The sequence below is a fragment of the Aspergillus terreus genome, genomic scaffold (assembly GCF_000149615.1).
Source record: "Aspergillus terreus NIH2624 scaffold_4 genomic scaffold, whole genome shotgun sequence".
Classification (NCBI taxonomy): Eukaryota; Fungi; Ascomycota; class Eurotiomycetes; order Eurotiales; family Aspergillaceae; genus Aspergillus; species Aspergillus terreus.
The window spans coordinates 1,528,940-1,547,526 of NT_165927.1; the positions used below are offsets into that span (position 1 = coordinate 1,528,940).

Genomic DNA, 18,587 nt, shown 5'->3' on the forward strand with positions numbered 1-18,587 from the left:
GGGGACAACCAGGACGGACCGAATTTGTTACCAAACAATCACATGGATGAAGCGATATATAACTACCTACTTCCAACTTGTTTATCAAGATAGGACGGCCCCGTTATCAGCCTTCCACGCTATCAGTTTCAGTGGAAATCTGTCGTAATTTATATATCATCCTCGCGTGGATTTCACATCGAATTAGGTAACATCCTCTCATTCATCAAAGCAACACCTCTCAAACTGATTGACCACCGCATGTACCTAAAGTGGAACCCCGATTCTGACCCTGGCGGAAGTCCGATGGAAAAAATTTGGGCTCTCGTCATCCCTTCAGTGAAATGCCCACGATGGGCCGTATCTTTGCCACCGCACACGTGATGGTTGCGGGTGGGTCGGGGGTTGATGCCCGTCGGACAGCCAGACCAATGACTCTCCAGCCGTCAAAAGCTGAAAAGTCGTTCTGGGTTGAGAGATCTACCTGCTTACCTACCTAGGTAGTCCGACATCACTCGCACGATCGAGGTTGATTGATTGGATTCCCGCTCGACAGCGTTAGAAATCCGGCCAAACCCCAGGCGCTTATCCTCTCGGTGTTGTTCCAGTGTGAATGCGGGGAAGAGATGAGATAATCCACTGGTGATGGGTCGTAATCTCATTTACCACGGATCCTTTCCTTATCGATTGTTTCGAACCGATGCTGTCTCTTCCAAGGGACATCCATAACCTGTTGCTTTACCATCCAGTATTACTCTGCCGCGGTCTTTTTTAGCAACCCTTTTTCGTCGAGATGTCGCCTTCGAATCCCTCTTGAACGTCTGACAGCCGTCCGCTTCTATATTTAGGTAGCGGCCGCACCATCTGCCGCCATCTGCCGTTGCCCCGCTATAAGACAGGCTGACGATGGCTTCAATCAATTGTATACTCTGGACTGTCGAGTAAGGACGCTGGATTCTGTAGGATTGAAATCTGTGCGAGTAAAATGATGTTACTACAGTCAGACTTGTCTCGCAGAGAACTCAACTCGAAGTCATAACGTCGAATCGTAGAAACAAATTCACCAAATCGTACGCGACTGCATAAATCAGTGGGACTTTATAGAAAGGTAGGTCCACGAAGAGTGTAACTCTCCGAACATGTTGGAAGCTTAAACGGGAACACCTCGAGCTTCCCGTGACCGTCCCGACCCCTTCTTCCTACAGAGGTCCAGCTGTCGTCAATCTGACTAAACCACCTTAATTCTTCTTCCAATCCCAACCATCTCAATGTCCTGCAGCCACCCCTGTCGCAGCCAGTCCCTTCTCATCCCTTTCGCGCTGTCGTAACTCAATACCAAACTTCCCCCGCCCCGTCTCGCGGCATGGTCAGAATCAAATTCACCGGGCCGGCTGCGGTCCAACCTGTGCAGGTCCAGAAGACCGTGCCGAAGAGTGCATCTTCGGTCCAGGCTAAGAACCGGACTGAATTCCAACGGCCCACAGAACTAACTAACCAGGAGAGTCTATCGCTGAAGCAGCAGCAGAGTTTGGAGATGGTCCAAATCATGTTACATGTCTCGGTTGGTACCCTACTCATCCCGACAACACCACAAGCTGGGGAATGTCTAACCCGGTTGCATACCAGTTCGGGACCTTGTTTTATCTTCGGTAGGCGGATGGGCTCTCCACGTTCTTTGCGCAAAATTCCTTATCGGACATCTTAGGGAGTTCCTACCGTTACCTTGCTTCGAGGATCGGGATTTGAAAGAAGCTCAGAAGGAACACAAGCTTTCCTATCGGGAGTTCATAGACAAACCATCCCATCCCGAGGATTCACAGAGCAGTTCAACAGCCCCGTTCGGCAGCGGAAGAAGAGGCCAGCCCCTGAAGGTCATCGTTCGTGGGGCCGATTCCAAGGCTGACATGATATTAAACGCTTTGGTATGCGGGAGCCTTTCTATCTCGGATTCTTTCGTCTGACACCAATAGGAAACTGGTATATTCGATGCTTTACGCAGGAACGTGCTCGAAGCCATCCAATTGACTATCCTGGTCGACAAAGATGCCCCAGAGAATGTACTCGAATCATACACATTTTCGTTCAAGTACACGGGAGTGTCGGGAAATATGAACACCTGCCTTCAGAGCCTAACAATTGATCCTGTTGGATGCACTGCGGATATGAAATCTGCGCAAACAGCCAGAGTTGGCTTGGAAACGATCGTCCGACGGCTGATCACACTCAGTGCCTTTCTTCCAGTCCTTCCAAGTTAGCGCGCCTTCTGTAAAACCAGCAACATGCAACTGACTGTCTGCAGACAAACGAAATCTTGGCATACACCTGTTCTACACGGATGACTGCCCTCCTGATTACGAACCCCCAGGCTTCTCCGCCGCTAAAAGTGATACCATTAAATACCCTTTTGATGCAAACTGGAGGAAGGAATCTCAGTCGTGTGGTTTCATGGACAGCGGATGGCATACGTGTGTATCTCCATTCCACTCGACGATCCTGCGCTAACTAGCCATAGTGTTGGGCTTAGAGTAACCTCTCTAAAATGGACTGGCCCAGAGTGCGAGGGTTCGGAAGCTCCACCGAGGATCCCTGCCCAACTGAAATACAGCGATGTTGTGAGAAGAGCGGATGATATCGAATGTCCTGATGCAATTGAAGCATTGGCTGCCACTGGTGACGCGCCGTTGGGTCGCCAAATGTCGGCAGGCAGCTTTCAAGGCACGAGCCAAGATCTCCGAATCTTGGAGAGACTGAAGAGCATGCTCGGGGTACGAAGCCTTGCACACACGCAATCTATCTCATGTAAATCACTAATTGGTTCAGCCCCAGCATAGTTATTCTGCGGATAGTGACTATGTTCCTACGCAGCCGATGAACCACGAGGCGACACTCGGACAGCCAAATTTCGTGGCCCTAGAGAAAGGCGAGAAATTTGTTCTCAACGAGAGGAAAGCGAGGGAAATCAAGGAACATCTCCATTCGCAGATGCCTTTACCTAACAATGTTGAGCTCCAAAACGTGGAGGCAATCAAATGCCAGTGCGGTTGGAACGGACAAGAAGCGGCTATGGTATGCCTTTCATTCGAGGAGATGACTGATGCTAACTTATACAGATTGAATGCGGCTTTTGTCATACTCGCCAGCATCTTCTGTGCTACGGATTCAGAGATGCCACTGACCCTCGGATACCAAAAACCCATGCTTGTTATCAATGCCTACTTGAGCCAAATGAGCCACACCTTCTCTCGGAAATGACTACACTGGTCCTATTGAGAAGAGCCCTGAAGATAATTGTTGATGAGGGCTACCCGAAGAAAACTTCTTTGTTCACGCAGAAGCTCCGTGAGTGGCTCCCGTCAACGGAGACGTAGCCCTGGCATGAACTGATGAATGATAGACTGCAATGGGCGAACTACAGTCCAAATAACTGATCTTCTAAAGAAACGGGGTTTCATACGGCCGACGCCGGGCTACAAAGCCAAGGGGTTTGTCCGCAAGGGATTGCCTAAGTTCGGCCTTGTTCCGTCGGATGATGTCTACCGCAGAATGGAGAGAGAGATTTTTGAACCCATGCTGAAGATACACAACCATGTAAGTGGCTTCGTGCCAAATGTTATGGTTAGGAATATTAACTGTGAAAAGTACACACGACAGGCCGCGGATGTTACTCCTGAAGGCCCGGGCATGATCATCAGCTATGAGCACGGTTCCTTCGAAAAGCCTGGATCTCATGCCAGTACAATACCTGCCGAGAGTGACAAGGCCGCTACTGCGGACGGTGAACCAGAGAAGCTGGGAGATAGGGAGAGACTTAAGAGAAAGGGAGAGCCTCTGGAAGGGAATGGGGACGAAAGCAACCAGCTCGATGACCTGGACAAGGCGTTACAAAAAAGTGCTGCGTTGGCAAGCGGAGCTTCAGACGAAAAGACATCGGTCCCGACAGAAGTGGGCGAGAGTGACAGAAAACGACGGAAGATTAGCAATTACCCTGATCCAATTGACGTTGGGGCCGAAACGACCGACAACGAGAGTATGTGCGTCTGACTGGGGAAGGGTATCAGACGTTGTATTCGAGATTGTGGTCTGAAAGTAGGCCCAACACCGGCTGCTGGGACGTACGGACTTGTTTCCACGCGTCACTTCATTCAAAGGCTAATCAACAATTGTATTGCCCTGTCCACTCGAACGTTGGAGGAAAGAAGCCGAAAAAAGGGGAGGATGAATGGCAGGAATTAAGGGTTGGTGGTCGCAACACAGGTTTCACACTATCTTTACTGTCGGGCATTGTGCGTGTTTCATATTGTTGCACTCACTTCGGATGAAACTCATGACAGCTCATCCTCAAACGTGCAACGGACGATCAGGACCCTGATCGTCTCAAATATGCGAGACGTCCCTTTTCGCTTCGTGCTGCTGGTTTTCATCTCGACGGAGTCATTATGAACGGAGTCGACAGACGACCCGGCAGGATTACAGTATAGAGTTACTCGAGTGCTGGGAAGCTGTATCATTAGTCTGAAACCAGCGCGATAATCATAGGATTGTTAACGGGACTGACGTTGATTAAACAATACCTGGTAGAGCTCGGCGTCATAGATATCCAGGAGAGGAAGTCTGTGAGGTAGACGTCAGAAATTCCCGACCGACCACCTACATTCTACCAATCAAGAACCTAAGTATTTGACAAGGAGGCGAAATTCGAAATCTCTCAATGTGAGAAGGACATGTGATGACCGACCTCTTTGTGGGTATCCGACCTGCATATAAAATCACCCACAAGAAGGACTCCGGAATAGATCGGAGTGTTTTACCTGGAACGGGTGACAGGAGTGGGTATCCATATACCTAGGTAGTACTCCGTATATCTGGTCCCCGAGCCATCTCGTGATGTCCTGGAAGGACCGACGAAGCTGTGCACGGAACACTAGGCTCCTATCGAGCGAATGTTAGTCCTACGGAATCGATGACACGAGCTCGTCCACTACTGGTTCAGATGTGGGCCCTGCTCGCATCGAGGTCACTCCGGAGTAGGCTGCTCTCTAAAAGGGGAGCAATCTGGTCGATCTATATTAGGAAAAAGGGGAAGTGGAGTAGAGGTTCCAAATCACTGGGATTCTGATCCCGGAGATCCTGGGGGTTGCATCCCGAGGACTTTGGGGAAGCTCTTTGCTAATAATAAGCGGTAGACTACCATATCGTCAATACTTTTTATATATTCTGCGAAATGGTGTCGCGCTCTCTAATTAGATAGATATACTCCGGAGAATTCGGTGCTGTGTTGGTTGGTAGCGTGGGTGTCACGCTGTCAAAGTTGGGTCCAGTAATCAACCTGAAACGACAATTTGTCATGTCCCCGTCGATCTCCGATACTCACATACATCTCTCGGCCTGCAAACAAACCCAGGTCCATGGGGAGTCTGATTGGTGGTTTGCGGATGATCTACGTCGATATGATGGATCCTCTGCGATTCGGATCTCAGCTAGCTGGCAGGAAAGTGGATAATCAGCCGAGGGGCGGGAAGAACGCTGGCAGGTCTCGCTCGCAAACGGAGAGAGTGCGTGCCTTGGCCCCTTGTGAAGGCTCCCAGCCCGTTCATGTCGAAGGAAGCTAACTACCTGGACTAGTAAACCCTGCTGTTGCAGTCAGGATGCTGATCCTGGGCAGGAAACAGAGTTACGCCCCCTTCTGTGCGATTATTCGATGGAAGGCCCATGGAAAGAATTCAGTAGACCTGTCGACTATTGATGACGATCGAGATATGTCTTGCAGAATCGCCACGACAATCGTGACGTTGGGAAAGCACATGGCGAGTCAATAGGGTCTGTATGATCAAATAGATCCCGCCCTTGGTTCTGTGGAGGAACAATAGTCGCGGATGACAGACTCCATCTGCCTACCCCTTTTGAGTATGGCACGGGAAGTCAGAGGCCTGGTTGGGAAGGGTTGTCCTCCCAGCTGGACGGATGAGCTGCGTCGAATTCGGCTACTATTGAATTTGGCAGGCCTGGAATGGACCCCACTGTGGTGACGCTGTACTCTACAGGTTACTCCGTATCTGCTCCATAGATATGGAGTTGGGCGGCTGTGGCAAGCGGGATGGGGATCAGCATGGCTGAGTATTGCTATTGGAAGAAAGGGAAGGACGGCTGGATGGCGGCGGACCAAGCAGGGAGTTCCATAGTTCTTTGGTCTTTTAGCTCGATCGAACCCGCGATCGAGTGGTTGTCAGAACGCGTGGAGAAGGATGGCCGGGTGACTAGGCTTGGTGAAGCCCCTTTAATCAGCGATTCGAGTTCTATCAAGCAAAATCGGAAGAACCTGTACCCTAAGTATGTACGGAGTAGGTTGAGGAGGAATCCAGGGAGAACAATGCGCCGAAAGAGGAAAGTCGCGTGGTTGGCGGCACGTGGTGGAGCGGAATTCCTTGCATTGTTTCCTCCTTCAATAGTCGTGATTATGGACACTATCGAATTTCAAATTCTGCCGCCAAATGGGAGATTTCTCCTCCCGCGTTTTCCTTCTTTCTCTTTGCTTTTCTTTTTATATCTCGACTGGACCGGGCAAGAGCAAGGTACATGAGCAAGGTACATTCCAAAAAACCCAATGACGAAACCGCCGGATCCCTGGTTCGTTGTGTTCTCGATCATGGATGATGGCGATGGCCCCCTGAGTTCTATACTGGAGAAGGACAATCCTTGCTGTTTTGGATGGTCCACTTGGCCCAGACTAACTAGCCCACTAAAGAACCTTTCAGGAACCCTTCTACGATCTATGGAACCAAGGATTGTGCCTGTCGATGATTACTGTTTATCGTATGGTTTGCAATGGGCATACGCATCGCCGTGCGACGAGTTCCTCGCCCTGCGGGACGCCGTAATATCCGGAAAAGCACATCCGGAACCAGCCTGACCAGGGGATGGAATTCCAAAGTTCACAATGCTGTGCCTCCTCTGTACTCCATAAGTGATCAGAGTGCACATTGATCAGCCGTGCCGGATGGAGTAGCCACCTGGCACGATGATTCGCCTTGAGCCCCGGTGCACCAGGCTGCTCATCATCTCTGGGTCCGCTCCACTGGTTTTTCTCGCACTACGTACTTGAAAGACAGTGGTCCATGCGGGCTTTGCAGTCTAATCAAATAATAATAATACTACTACTAATAATACGTTTCTCCGTTTCTGCCGTGGGCAGAGAAGCTAATTGGAAATCCTTCTGTCATTTATATTTCCACCTTCCCCAACCCGTCTGATTGGAACTCTCCCTCATCGTGTCCCGTCCCTCTCGAGACACGCACGGGCGGACGCTTTAGTCTCCGATCACTTCCTGATCCACCGAGTTGTCCCCGGTACATCATTTAAATCAGCTCCTTTTCACTTTCCCACGTCCTTCACATCCGTCGGGTCGTTATTGTTGTTGCTGTTGTCTACTCGATCAATTGACACCCGCCGTTCGCTTTCACTCTCCTCCCTGTCTGCCCTTGACGCTAGGGACATGTCAGGTTGACAACTTCAAGCCACCAATCTTGCATTTTCTCCCTTGCATTCTTTCGCACCGGTGGAGGTCGGGATCTAAACCAGTCGGTGGCCTAGTTAGCCTGAAGCAACGCCTCACCGCGTTTAGTGTGGGGAAAGGCCCGTCTTGAGGGGGTTCAGACCGCAGAAGCATCCGAGACGTTTTAAAAACCTACGGTTGGAACCCATCACAATCCTCTGGCCCTCGACCGCGCCTCTCCTTCGCCTCGACCGCGCCTGTCTCCTCCGGCTGCCGCTCGCATTGACAATCCCGCAGCGTCCCCGGCATCGATCCACACAACATCATGCCTCAACAGTCCCTAGACATCCCACTCCGAACTTCCAGCGTCAACGCGGTATCCCACGGAATGTTGGCTCCAATGAAAAGCCGCGAAGACCTTAAACGCGACAAGCCGTCCAAGGCTCAACGGCTCTTGGGTACTACAGAGATTCCCCTCCCGCAGGAGCCTCAGCAACGGACCGACGAGACAAAGCGGACACGGCGGCCCAGCTTCATGAGGAACCCAGAGACAAAATCCCAGAAGTCTGCGGGCTTCGTCGCATTCCCGACAGTTACACAGGAAACGAGTCTGCCCTCCCCAAACCTTCGTGTTCGAGCATCGTCACCCCTCCTAGGCCAGGAATATCGATCGCATGATGCCCCTCCGCTTCCAAGGAAGATCCATCAGTCCGGATCCTCCTCTGCCTTATTTTCATACTTCAACTCCCGGGACTCGACCATTGAGCCCACGTCCGGCTTCGCGGGTTCCACAAAATCTTCACTGAAGAGTGAAAAGAGTTCCGAACCCCTTAACAGTACGGAGCCCCGCCTCCATCTGAGACAGCCCAAAGGGCCGATGAAGGAGTCGAAGCGGAAGATGCGTCCCCCTCGAATCGATCTCTCGCTATTGTTCCCCAAACCTCGCACAAATGGCCCTCCTCTTCTCTCGCCCCAGCGCATGGTCAACTCGCCCTCTTCGGTATCGGTTTTCTCCGAACAATCGGCCGTCAAACCAAAGGAAGACCTCCATGCCGTCGGGAAAAGGCTCACCAAGACACCCCCGACGACAAGGGCCACGAGTCGCGTGCCAAGTTCGCCTGTCCCCGCATCCCCCAAATTGAGTAACCCAGATTGGGTGGATCCTTCTCTCGTCCGGACGGTGCGGACTAGCGAGATGGACCTGGCTCTGGATAAATACAGCTTTGTTCAGAAACAATCCCAACGACGCCCGTCGAGCACCTTAAATTCACGTCATCAAAACCGAGACCGAACGCAGGATGCCGATGCGAAATCGACAGATACCTCACTGCGCAAAGTCCCATCTAATAGCTCCGCTGGAGCCTGGAGCAAGGAGACATATCTCTCGCCGAAGAGCGCGCGGCCTACGCATACACAAAGGTCGCGTTCGCCAAATAGACAAACAGTGGACTTACAAGTCCCATCCACCAAGAGTTCCGTGTCGAAGAAGAGTAGTAAGAGCACGTTGAAGAATGTTGACCTTAACGTGTCAAGTGTGCTCTGCCTCTCATCGTCCGAGGACGAGGAGGACGAAGAGGAGGAGCTGCCCAAGGATCGACAAGAAGGGCACAAGAGTTGGAGAGACAGCGTTACGACGTTTGGTGAATTCGAGGCCGAAATCTGTACAGCTTCTGCCGCCCAAGCCACAAAGGGGACCATCCGACGCGTTGAGAGGCCAATGTCTACGAGCACGCGTGGCTCTCAACTGACGGCTCGACAATCTGTTCACAGAAAGCCTTCGATGCCTTCCGAAGGCAAATCATCTTTGGCTACGAGGAAGACTCCTTCCCGACGGTCAAGTGGTGTTCCTGCGATTCTGGAGCCCGAGTTCTTCCACGGCGATCCTATCTTCAGCCAGCGGAGGAGCATGGCTTTGTCTCAGAAAGAAATGAACCGGAGGAGTCGCATCATGACCGTGACACGACAGGAGGAGACGCTCCTGGAAGCTATGAGACAGCGGCGGGGGAAGATAACCCCCAGCATCTTCAACTACACCGGCGCCGACGAACCTGATCGGAGATCTATGATTTCGGGCCCCTCTCGGGACTCGTTCTATGGCTCTGATACGTCTTTCCTTCGGTTAAGCCCTGGATTACCTCCGAATCTAGCAAAGATAGAGCAAGGTGCAACTCACATTGACAAAGACGGTTCCACCTCTAAGGGCACGGCTTCTGATACAGAACAGAAAACCGGTAACTCGATGGCATCTTCGCGAGCCAGCCTGGTATATTCGGAAAGTCTCCCATCTCCCGCAACTAGTGCAGCGTCGCCCTTGACCCCGACCCTTCCTATTCATCGCTTCTCGACCTACTCGCAAAAACCACCCCCGAACTACCCACCCCCTGCCGTCCCCGAAGCCCAACGGCGACACTCACGCAGACGCACTGATAGCAGTGAGGCCATTGTGTTGGGTGAGACGGAGCAGCCCACAGACAAAGCCGAGTTCCCGATCTGGGCGCTTGGGTGGACCGAAAACACGAATCTGACTGCGGTACATTGAGCTACGGTCGAACCATTCTTTCATATCTTACCTACCGATATTTCCTTGTCTACCTACCACATGATGTCCCTCTCTTTGTCTTTTCCATTGGCTTGTTCAGCGACCGAGCGTTCCATCTCTCATGATTTACATTTCTTATCCTGTATTAGAACCCTTTATGTCTGGCGGACTGTATAGATAACCTGGAGGAAACGTGTGGAAATATAGATAATTATAGTTCTCGCATCTTTGGCCGGTTGTTAATCCTAGGGTCTTTTCCACTCCCCCTTACATACCGCGGACTTTGAGACATATGACTTCATTGTCAGCTTGAGACTCGTCTAGACACAGATTTCCAGGGTCTTGGATGGTTCCAACGTAATGGGCCAAGGTGTAGTGGTCGTACGGCATTCTAGAACTTCGAATGAAGACAAAGACCTCGCCGGTGGCCAAGGTGGCTTAGGGCGGGACCGAGCGATGAGTTGGCGGGAATCCATTTTCTTGGGGCCTGACGTCAAGCCAAAGGGAAAAAGAACCGCCAGTCCACACCGCCCCTCGTCCACCAAACAAAAGCAACCCCGGATATTTTAAGGTCGTCGCCCAGCTTCCTATGGTTAGTTTCAGGTCGGTCGACCGCTTACGCGCCGAACATCCACACAACACGCACTCCTCTCTCTTCTCCATACCCCTGTCGCCTCCTGACCATCTTTCCGCCACATCTCATCTTTGGACTCGACCTTTCACTCCTTTGACACGTCTCCAATTCTGCCCATCCCTGAAGACTCTTCCCAGCTGCCTCTCTCCTACGTTCATTCTGCTGGGTCGTGTCTAGTACAGGTTGCCGTCGCACGCCGTGCCAGTTCTCTCCACAACTTCACCCGCACGTCGCATGAAACATCCTCGGCAATTCAACATCGTGTTGCTCGTCACATTCACCTTTCGCGACTTCTAAGGGACTGGTGTGTATTGAGTATTCGGCAGATATTGTCGTGTCGGGAGAGATCTTCACACTCTACGGAGGACAAAGAACGTGACTATGGGGGAGAGCTCGAAGCGTCAGTCCTCTGGACTAGGAGCGTTCCTGAAAAACTCATCCTGGGTTTGGGTAAGATGTTTCGCGCCGCGCCATGTGGCCTCCTAGCTAAGCTATCTTATTGCTCTGCAGATGACAATACAATATTCGGCTTTTGTATTGGTATGTTGCTCGTGAGATCGCTCAGGATATGGATGGGGGTTTACGACCGCTAACCATCGTTACTCTAGTTCTTGCATTACTCTAGGGTCCAGCCACCGACGAATGGCAAGCGATACCTCACTTCAACGGCTGTCTTCTTCAATGAAGTGGTGAAGCTTTCCATCTCCCTGACCGTGGCATTATACGAAGTCTCTCAGTCCGCGCCCCCCACCGTCGCAGCGACCTCCCTTCTCTCCTCATTGACAAGCACCGTGTTCACGGGCGACAGCTGGAAACTCGCTATTCCTGCTTGTCTCTATACCCTGGCGAACTCGCTTCAATATATCGCACTGTCCAACATGCAGGCTGCCGTTTTCCAGGTCACCTACCAGCTGAAACTGGTAGTCGCATCCGTTTTTGGAGTCATGCTGTTGAGGACATCGATACCGCTGCGCAAATGGGGATTGTTGCTTCTGGTCCTCGTGGGCGTCGCGATCGTCCAGCTGCCTATTAGCAATTCCGACGATATCTCGCTGCAGGACGAGACAATGCACCACGCCTTCCCTCGTTCTCTGGAAGAATGGAAGGCTGCGAAGTTGAACCGCGGAAACCTGCACAAGCGATCTGCCACGTACGAAGGCATCGAAGAAGACATTATGACTGCGTACCCGCGAATGAATCTCCTGGTCGGTCTAACCGCTACGGTTGGTGCATGCATCGCATCGGGCCTCGCGGGCGTGTATTTTGAGAAGGTCCTCAAAGACAGCGCCAAGTCGACCTCCCTCTGGATTCGCAATGTGCAGTTGTCTATCTACTCGATCTTCCCGGCCCTCTTTATCGGCGTGGTATTCTTGGACGGAGAGAAGGTGGCGGCCAATGGCTTCTTTGACGGATATAATTGGACGGTTTGGTCTACCGTCATTCTCCAAGCCATCGGTGGCATTGCATCATCCTTCTGCATTGGTTATGCGCAGCACGATGCAAGGAATGTTGCCTCGGCCACGAGTATCATCCTCACCTCGTTGGTGAGTTTGTGGTTGTTTGAATTCGACCTCAAGGTTAATGTATGTTGAGTTGTCCCTCTTCCACCCGGAGCGCGCTTTGTGAAATGATCTAACCATATGTGACTTGTATAGTACATTATTGGCACTTTTGCGGTTATTGCAGGAACATACCTTTGTGAGGACACAAGCGTGGCATCCGGCAAACGCCAGGCTCCCCGTCCTCCTCCAATTCGGGTCGATCGTTACGAGAAAGATTCCAAGAGTGACGAGACGTCCCCTGCGTCGGCTACCGCCGGGGCAAATGATTTCTCGATAAAGCTCCCTACCACGCCTTTCCTTTCTGATGCCGGTCTATCGTCGTCCAGACCGACATCGCCGGGTCATGCTCGAGTCAGTACTTCCCGGACTGGCAGCGGCGGTTACTTTGAGAAGTAGCAACAGTCGTTGCTGTGAATAGACGCGGATACGAACCTGCGTTTGCTGTGTGATACTTATGATGTTTTGCCTTGTACGAAGTAAATAAGCATGGCTAGCGAAGCGATTGGAATTTTTGCTTGAGTTTATATTTGCTGACTTTTGTACCATTATCATATCCTGTCGTTACCTGATGAGTTGCTGAATACTATACTATATGACAGTTCCAATGGGAGTATAAACCGGCGGTCAATTGACTGAACTGCCAGAATCTGGATGTTTCAAATTTACACTCTTTCATACCTGAGGGATTTGTTGCGAGGACTTTCAAAATGGATGTCTAGAGTGGGATATACTCCCAATGGGGATTACCACGTGCTCCCCTGCAAAGTGACTCGCTGGTGATTCCACTTAGTCCTCTCTCGACCTGTACTGTATCCTCGAGTGTCTGTGTGCTGTTTACACTTATACAAGCTCTTAACAGGAGATATTTGGGATATATATCGCCAACAATCATGCGCCGAACAGCTCCCCACCCCTTCGCCATGCGTCGCCCTGCTCCTATCCGACGCAGAGCAGATGCTCCTTCATCCAGCAGATCTACTCCCAGCAGTCTCATTGACAAGAGGCTCATTGAAGGAGCCCAGGTCTCACGCTTCTTCAGCAGACAGAATAGGTCCGAGCCTAATGAGCTAGATCGTCCTGAACCACTTCCGTTCGCCCCCGAAGGAGACTTACAATTAGATGCATTTGGTAGGTGATCTCCAGCGCTGACGCTTACTGACAAGTAGCTGACGTCCCTAAGATCTTGAGTTGCTTGCTCAGTCAGAGCATCTGGCGAACGATTCCAAGGCTGTGTCTGACGGCCCATCGAGACGGGATCCGCCTCAGGAGTCACAGTTCTTCCACGGTGGGTTCCAAATGCTGAACACCTCGTCTGGCTAGAGTGACTGACAGAATAGTAGCTTCAGGTCCTCATGTCACCCCTCGTCAACTCCTGGATTCCAGTTCGTCTACCGAGTTTCGATCTCCTTCTAGCCCTCTGACTAGGATCCAAGCCGCGAGGAGTACACCGCTACGGGTTCACGATGTTGAAAACCGCAGGGAACAAGAGACATACCCACATCTTTCAGAACCTGAGGAACCTGTCCCCTTCAGTACACAAGCGTCGGTGAGAGCTCACCAACAACTCCCGGCTCAATTTCAGAACATACCGATGTCGATTCGAGGCATCGTCCTCGTGTCGACACATGAACTCCCAGATAACTACCGCTCCTTATTCCACTTTCCCGTGTTCAACGCAGTCCAATCAAAATGCTTTCAAGCCATATACAAGACCGACGACAACGTCGTCCTCGCCGCCCCAACAGGAAGCGGCAAGACTGTCATCATGGAGTTGGCGATCTGTCGCTTGCTATATAACCTGAAGGACGAACGCTTCAAAGTAATCTACCAGGCGCCGACAAAGTCGTTGTGCTCCGAGCGATTCCGCGATTGGAGCAGAAAATTCAGCACTCTCGGTCTGCAGTGTGCCGAACTGACCGGCGACACAGACCAAACGCAGCTGCGAAGCGTGCAAAATAGCCAGATCATTATCACCACCCCAGAGAAATGGGACAGCATGACCCGCAAATGGAAGGACCATGCGCGACTCATGCAGCTCGTCAAGCTGTTCCTTATCGATGAGGTCCATATCCTCAAAGAGGCTCGCGGAGCGACCCTGGAAGCTGTCGTGTCGCGGATGAAAACGATCGGTTCGAACGTCCGTTTTGTCGCCCTCAGCGCGACTATCCCAAATTCGGAGGATATTGCGACCTGGCTTGGCAAGAATGCAACAAACCAGCATGTACCGGCGCATCGGGAGCACTTCGGTGAGGAATTTCGGCCCGTTAAGCTGCAGAAGTTCGTGTACGGGTATCAGTCGTATGGGAATGATTTTGCGTTCGATAAGATGTGTACCTCGAAGTAAGTGCATTGTCGATTGCTCTGAGGGATGTTCTAATTGCGAACAAGGCTTTCGGATATCATCGCGACACGCGCTTCCATGAAGCCTATCATGGTCTTCTGCTGTACCAGAAACTCCTCAGTCGCAACGGCCAAGGAGCTTGCTCGTTTGTGGTCGATGTCAAATGCGCCTGCGAGGCTATGGAAGGGACAGAACACGCCAATGGAGACACACAACGCCGATCTCAGATGTTCGTTATCCTCAAGATCTTCAGGCAATAGGAAGGTACCAGCTGACAATATACAGCGACTATCGCCTCTGGTGTCGCGTTTCACCACGCAGGCCTCGACCCAGGCGATCGACATGTCGTTGAGACTGGCTTCTTACAGGGCCAAATTAGCATTATATGCTGCACGTCAACCCTTGCTGTTGGTGTGAACCTCCCATGTCACCTTGTCATCATCAAAGGGACAGCTGGATGGCAGGATGGCGGCTGCAAGGAGTACTCGGATCTCGAGATCATGCAGATGCTTGGCCGCGCGGGTCGACCCCAATTCGATGACAGCGCTGTAGCTGTGATAATGACACGAAAGGAACGTGTGAGCCACTACGAGAAGCTCATTTTCGGCTCCGAAAGCCTCGAAAGTTGTCTGCATCTCAACTTGATCGACCACTTGAACGCTGAGATCGGACTAGGAAACGTCACGGATGTGGAATCCGCCATTAGATGGCTCGGGGGCACCTTCTTGTTTGTGCGCCTCAGAAGGAACCCGACGTACTACCAACTGAAAGAGGGGGCCAACAGGGATGACGAGGATGAGATGCTCCGGCAGACCTGCGAGAAGGACATCAAATTCTTGCAGGAATGCGGTCTCGTCTCCGAGGGACGACTCAAGTCGACGCAGTTTGGCGATGCCATGGCGCGGTATTACGTCCGGTTTGAAACGATGAAGAATTTCCTCACGCTGAAAGCCCGAGCGACCATATCTGAGATTGTAAGACGTGCTTTGTTGTCGTCTAAAGATACTTGGGGTAGACTAACAGGCTGTCTCTGTAGCTTTCCGTGATCTGCCAGGCAGAGGAATTCCGCGAAGTTCGGCTCAAGGCAGGCGAAAAATCGTTGTATAAGGAACTAAACCGTGCCAATGGCATTCGATTCCCACTGAAGGTCGACATTGGTCTCTCATCTCACAAGATATCACTCCTCCTGCAATCGGAACTAGGGGCAGTTGACTTCCCTGACGGGGAGCAGTTCCAGAAACACAAATTCGCCTTCCAACAGGACAAGAACATCGTGTTCTCTCATGTGAACAGACTCATTCGCTGCATCATTGACTGTCAGATCTGTCTTGAGGACTCGATCGCTGTCCGCAACGCGCTGGAACTTGCACGGAGCTTCGCCGCAAAGGTCTGGGACAACTCCCCGCTTCAAATGAAGCAGATTGAACAGATTGGCGTGGTTGCGGTTAGAAAATTCGCCGCGGCGGGAATTACGAGCATCGAGCAGCTGGAGAGCAGGGAGGCCCACGAAATCGACATGATCTTGAGTAAGAACCCGCCATTTGGTGTGAAGCTTCTCGGGCGTCTGGCGGATTTCCCCAAGTTGCGTATATCGTTGAAGATGATTGGAAAGGTATGGGGCCTAGGTAACTCGAGGGCCTCCGCTAAATGTTCAGCAGGATATCAAGCCGGGAAATCCGATAAAGATCCGTTTCAAAGCAGAAATTGCGTTCATGAATGAGAAGTGCCCTTCGTATTTTCAGAGACGTCCGGTTTACGTTTGTTTCCTCGCTGAGACCTCAGATGGCCGTATGATCGATTTTCGACGTATCAGTGGAAACAAGCTTCAGAATGGGCATGAGATACTGCTCAGTGCAGAGATGAAGGCCAACGACCAACATATCATATGCCATGCCATGTGTGATGATATTGGTATGCCCAGCATCCATTGCCCCCAGATTATTACTGACGTACCCAAGCTGGAACGCTGAGATCTGCGCAGATCAAGCCAGACCTGCCAGCCATCCATTTCCCACATCGTCCAGAGACAACAGAAAGCGGAAAAGGGCAAAGGTACTTGATGAACAGCGGAAGGCCCCGGAGTAATGAGTCCTTCCAAGGAAAATCGAGCCTTTGCCAGAGGAAAGACAGTTTCGATACCGATGACTTATTCTTCGAAGAATTCTTCGATCTTGGTAAGTCTGATGTATGCTATCATTTGGACACAAGTCTGACCTACCTTGACAGAACAAGCCCCCGATTGGACGGTCGCGGACAGCTCGACAAAAGACGGGCCTGGCAAATGCGCAAAAGCACATCCGGAACCTGTCATTCACTCTCCAGAGGCACCCAAGGAAAACAAGTGTGTTGAAGAAATCGGGGAAGCAACTCGCCTTGAAAACGGCAGATGGACCTGCAACCACAAGTGCAAGGACAAAACAACGTGAGGTTTCGAATTTGGGTCTGGCTGAGGATCTAACATCTTGCAGATGCAAGCATCTTTGTTGTCGTGAAGGGTTGGACAAGCCGCCAAAAGTCAGCAAAAGGCCACGAACCGAAAGCAAGACCACAAGTGGCCGAGGCCAACTCACTATATCCGCCAGTATGAGTAAAAAAGACACAAATAGAGACTACCGTTATGAAGCCCCTGGCCTAAAGCACAACACGAAGGAAAAGAACACTGAGAAAGCCCATGAGCACACAAAACGCACCTTGAAAGATAGCGACAGGAAGCCTGAGTTCATCTACGACTCGGACACCCCAGAAGAGTTTGTGAAGGGTTCCAGCGACTATGGTGAAGATAGCTTTAGTGACTTCCCTTCACCTTCTGCCCTGCTTTCAGGCACCCAGGTCATATCTCAAGTCCATGTGGATCAACCGAAAGACAACAGGTCAGATGATATCGGTGACATGATTGGCGACCGGGCTAGGACAAATGGTTTCAAGTCTCCTTCAACGTACGACGCAGAGAGAGGCATTGTTGATTCATCAAAGACGGGAATAGCCAAGACAAAGGTACAAGCATCGACGGATCTCACGCCTGAATCACGCCACGAGAAAGCGGCTGCTGATCCCAAGAGCGACGTATGGAAAGTGAACTCACCCGTCACCCCTGGACCCCTTGAACGAAAGAGGAAGTCTTCCATGACGTATTTGAGTGAGAAGATAAACTGTCCGGCAGAGAAGCAACTGAAGAGAAACCAAGAAGAGGACGTGCACGACCCATCCGCTGGACCAACTTGCGATTCCCAGCCTTACCTGCAGGGGACTCCTAACCTGATGCCAAAGGACTGGGAGAACATCGATCCGGATTTGCTGAATGAGTTTAAAGACATTGTTAACTTCTTCTAAGAGAGGTCTGCCTTCTAGTGAGGGATACGGCGTGGGCTTCCCTTCAGGTTCCTTTCTTTATACTGCAACATCGACAATGAAGATTGTTTTTCGTTCTTATGCCCTGTGCATTTCCATGTTGATATTGCCTCATGTATTGCTACTGGAACATTATGTCATTATAGAGAGGATCTGAAAGACCTATCAGACATAGTAGGCCATGATTTTCCAAGCAGTCCAAAACCATGACCTTCAGTTCAGTGATGCATGCCCTCAGTGACGTATGCCACCCCAGTGAATGAAAGAGGATGGAGGGTAAATGCGCAAGATACATAAAGAGCAGAATTTCAACAGCAACAGAAGAGGCCTCTATGTAAACATGCTCCCCATTTCACTTCCTCTCACTCTCCCACCTCTTCCCTTCTCCAACCACCGCCATATCACAGGATTTCTGTTGATGAAATCTTCTTACATACTCTTCTCCCCCCTCACAGTATCTGTTTGTCTATCTGCAGATATCTATTCAGTCAGAACACACCGTACAGTGCTAGATATTCTGTCCTTTTGTGATATCAACACGTGCAGCCAAGATTCTCTGCTGTTGATGTGAGTGCCCATTGATCTTGAAGGTCCGGATCACTTCAGACCTCTAAATGTTCTCTCGGCACACTTATTCATGACCAACATAGACGACTAATCATTGCATCGTGCAACAAACAACGGCAAACGGGCCA

At 51.1% G+C, this 18,587-nt stretch overlaps 4 protein-coding genes across 4 annotated transcripts; all 4 read left to right on the forward strand.

Annotated features, from left to right (window-relative positions):
- Positions 1–1,342: 1,342 nt before the first annotated feature.
- On the forward strand, positions 1,343–4,020 carry ATEG_03335 (putative meiosis specific protein Hop1; the record flags this gene model as incomplete). Its single annotated transcript, XM_001212513.1, has 9 exons — positions 1,343–1,544; positions 1,633–1,901; positions 1,950–2,229; positions 2,279–2,444; positions 2,492–2,744; positions 2,806–3,045; positions 3,090–3,318; positions 3,374–3,567; positions 3,619–4,020. The coding sequence occupies 9 exons, from the start codon at positions 1,343–1,345 to the stop codon at positions 4,018–4,020; spliced, it is 2,235 nt and encodes a 744-aa protein (XP_001212513.1).
- A 3,773-nt stretch (positions 4,021–7,793) lies between these two features.
- On the forward strand, positions 7,794–10,007 carry ATEG_03336 (uncharacterized protein; the record flags this gene model as incomplete). The annotated part of the gene is made up of 1 exon (XM_001212514.1): positions 7,794–10,007. One exon carries the CDS (start codon positions 7,794–7,796, stop codon positions 10,005–10,007), a length of 2,214 nt encoding a protein of 737 aa, XP_001212514.1.
- A 1,015-nt stretch (positions 10,008–11,022) lies between these two features.
- On the forward strand, positions 11,023–12,599 carry ATEG_03337 (putative UDP-galactose transporter; the record flags this gene model as incomplete). Its single annotated transcript, XM_001212515.1, has 3 exons — positions 11,023–11,091; positions 11,250–12,224; positions 12,297–12,599. 3 exons carry the CDS (start codon positions 11,023–11,025, stop codon positions 12,597–12,599), a joined length of 1,347 nt encoding a protein of 448 aa, XP_001212515.1.
- Positions 12,600–13,123: 524 nt separating this feature from the next.
- ATEG_03338 (putative DEAD/DEAH box DNA helicase (Mer3)) lies at positions 13,124–17,874 on the forward strand (the record flags this gene model as incomplete). Its single annotated transcript, XM_001212516.1, has 10 exons — positions 13,124–13,331; positions 13,384–13,488; positions 13,544–14,543; positions 14,592–14,773; positions 14,830–15,518; positions 15,581–16,090; positions 16,170–16,455; positions 16,503–16,718; positions 16,771–16,966; positions 17,151–17,874. 10 exons carry the CDS (start codon positions 13,124–13,126, stop codon positions 17,872–17,874), a joined length of 4,116 nt encoding a protein of 1,371 aa, XP_001212516.1.
- Positions 17,875–18,587: the final 713 nt, after the last annotated feature.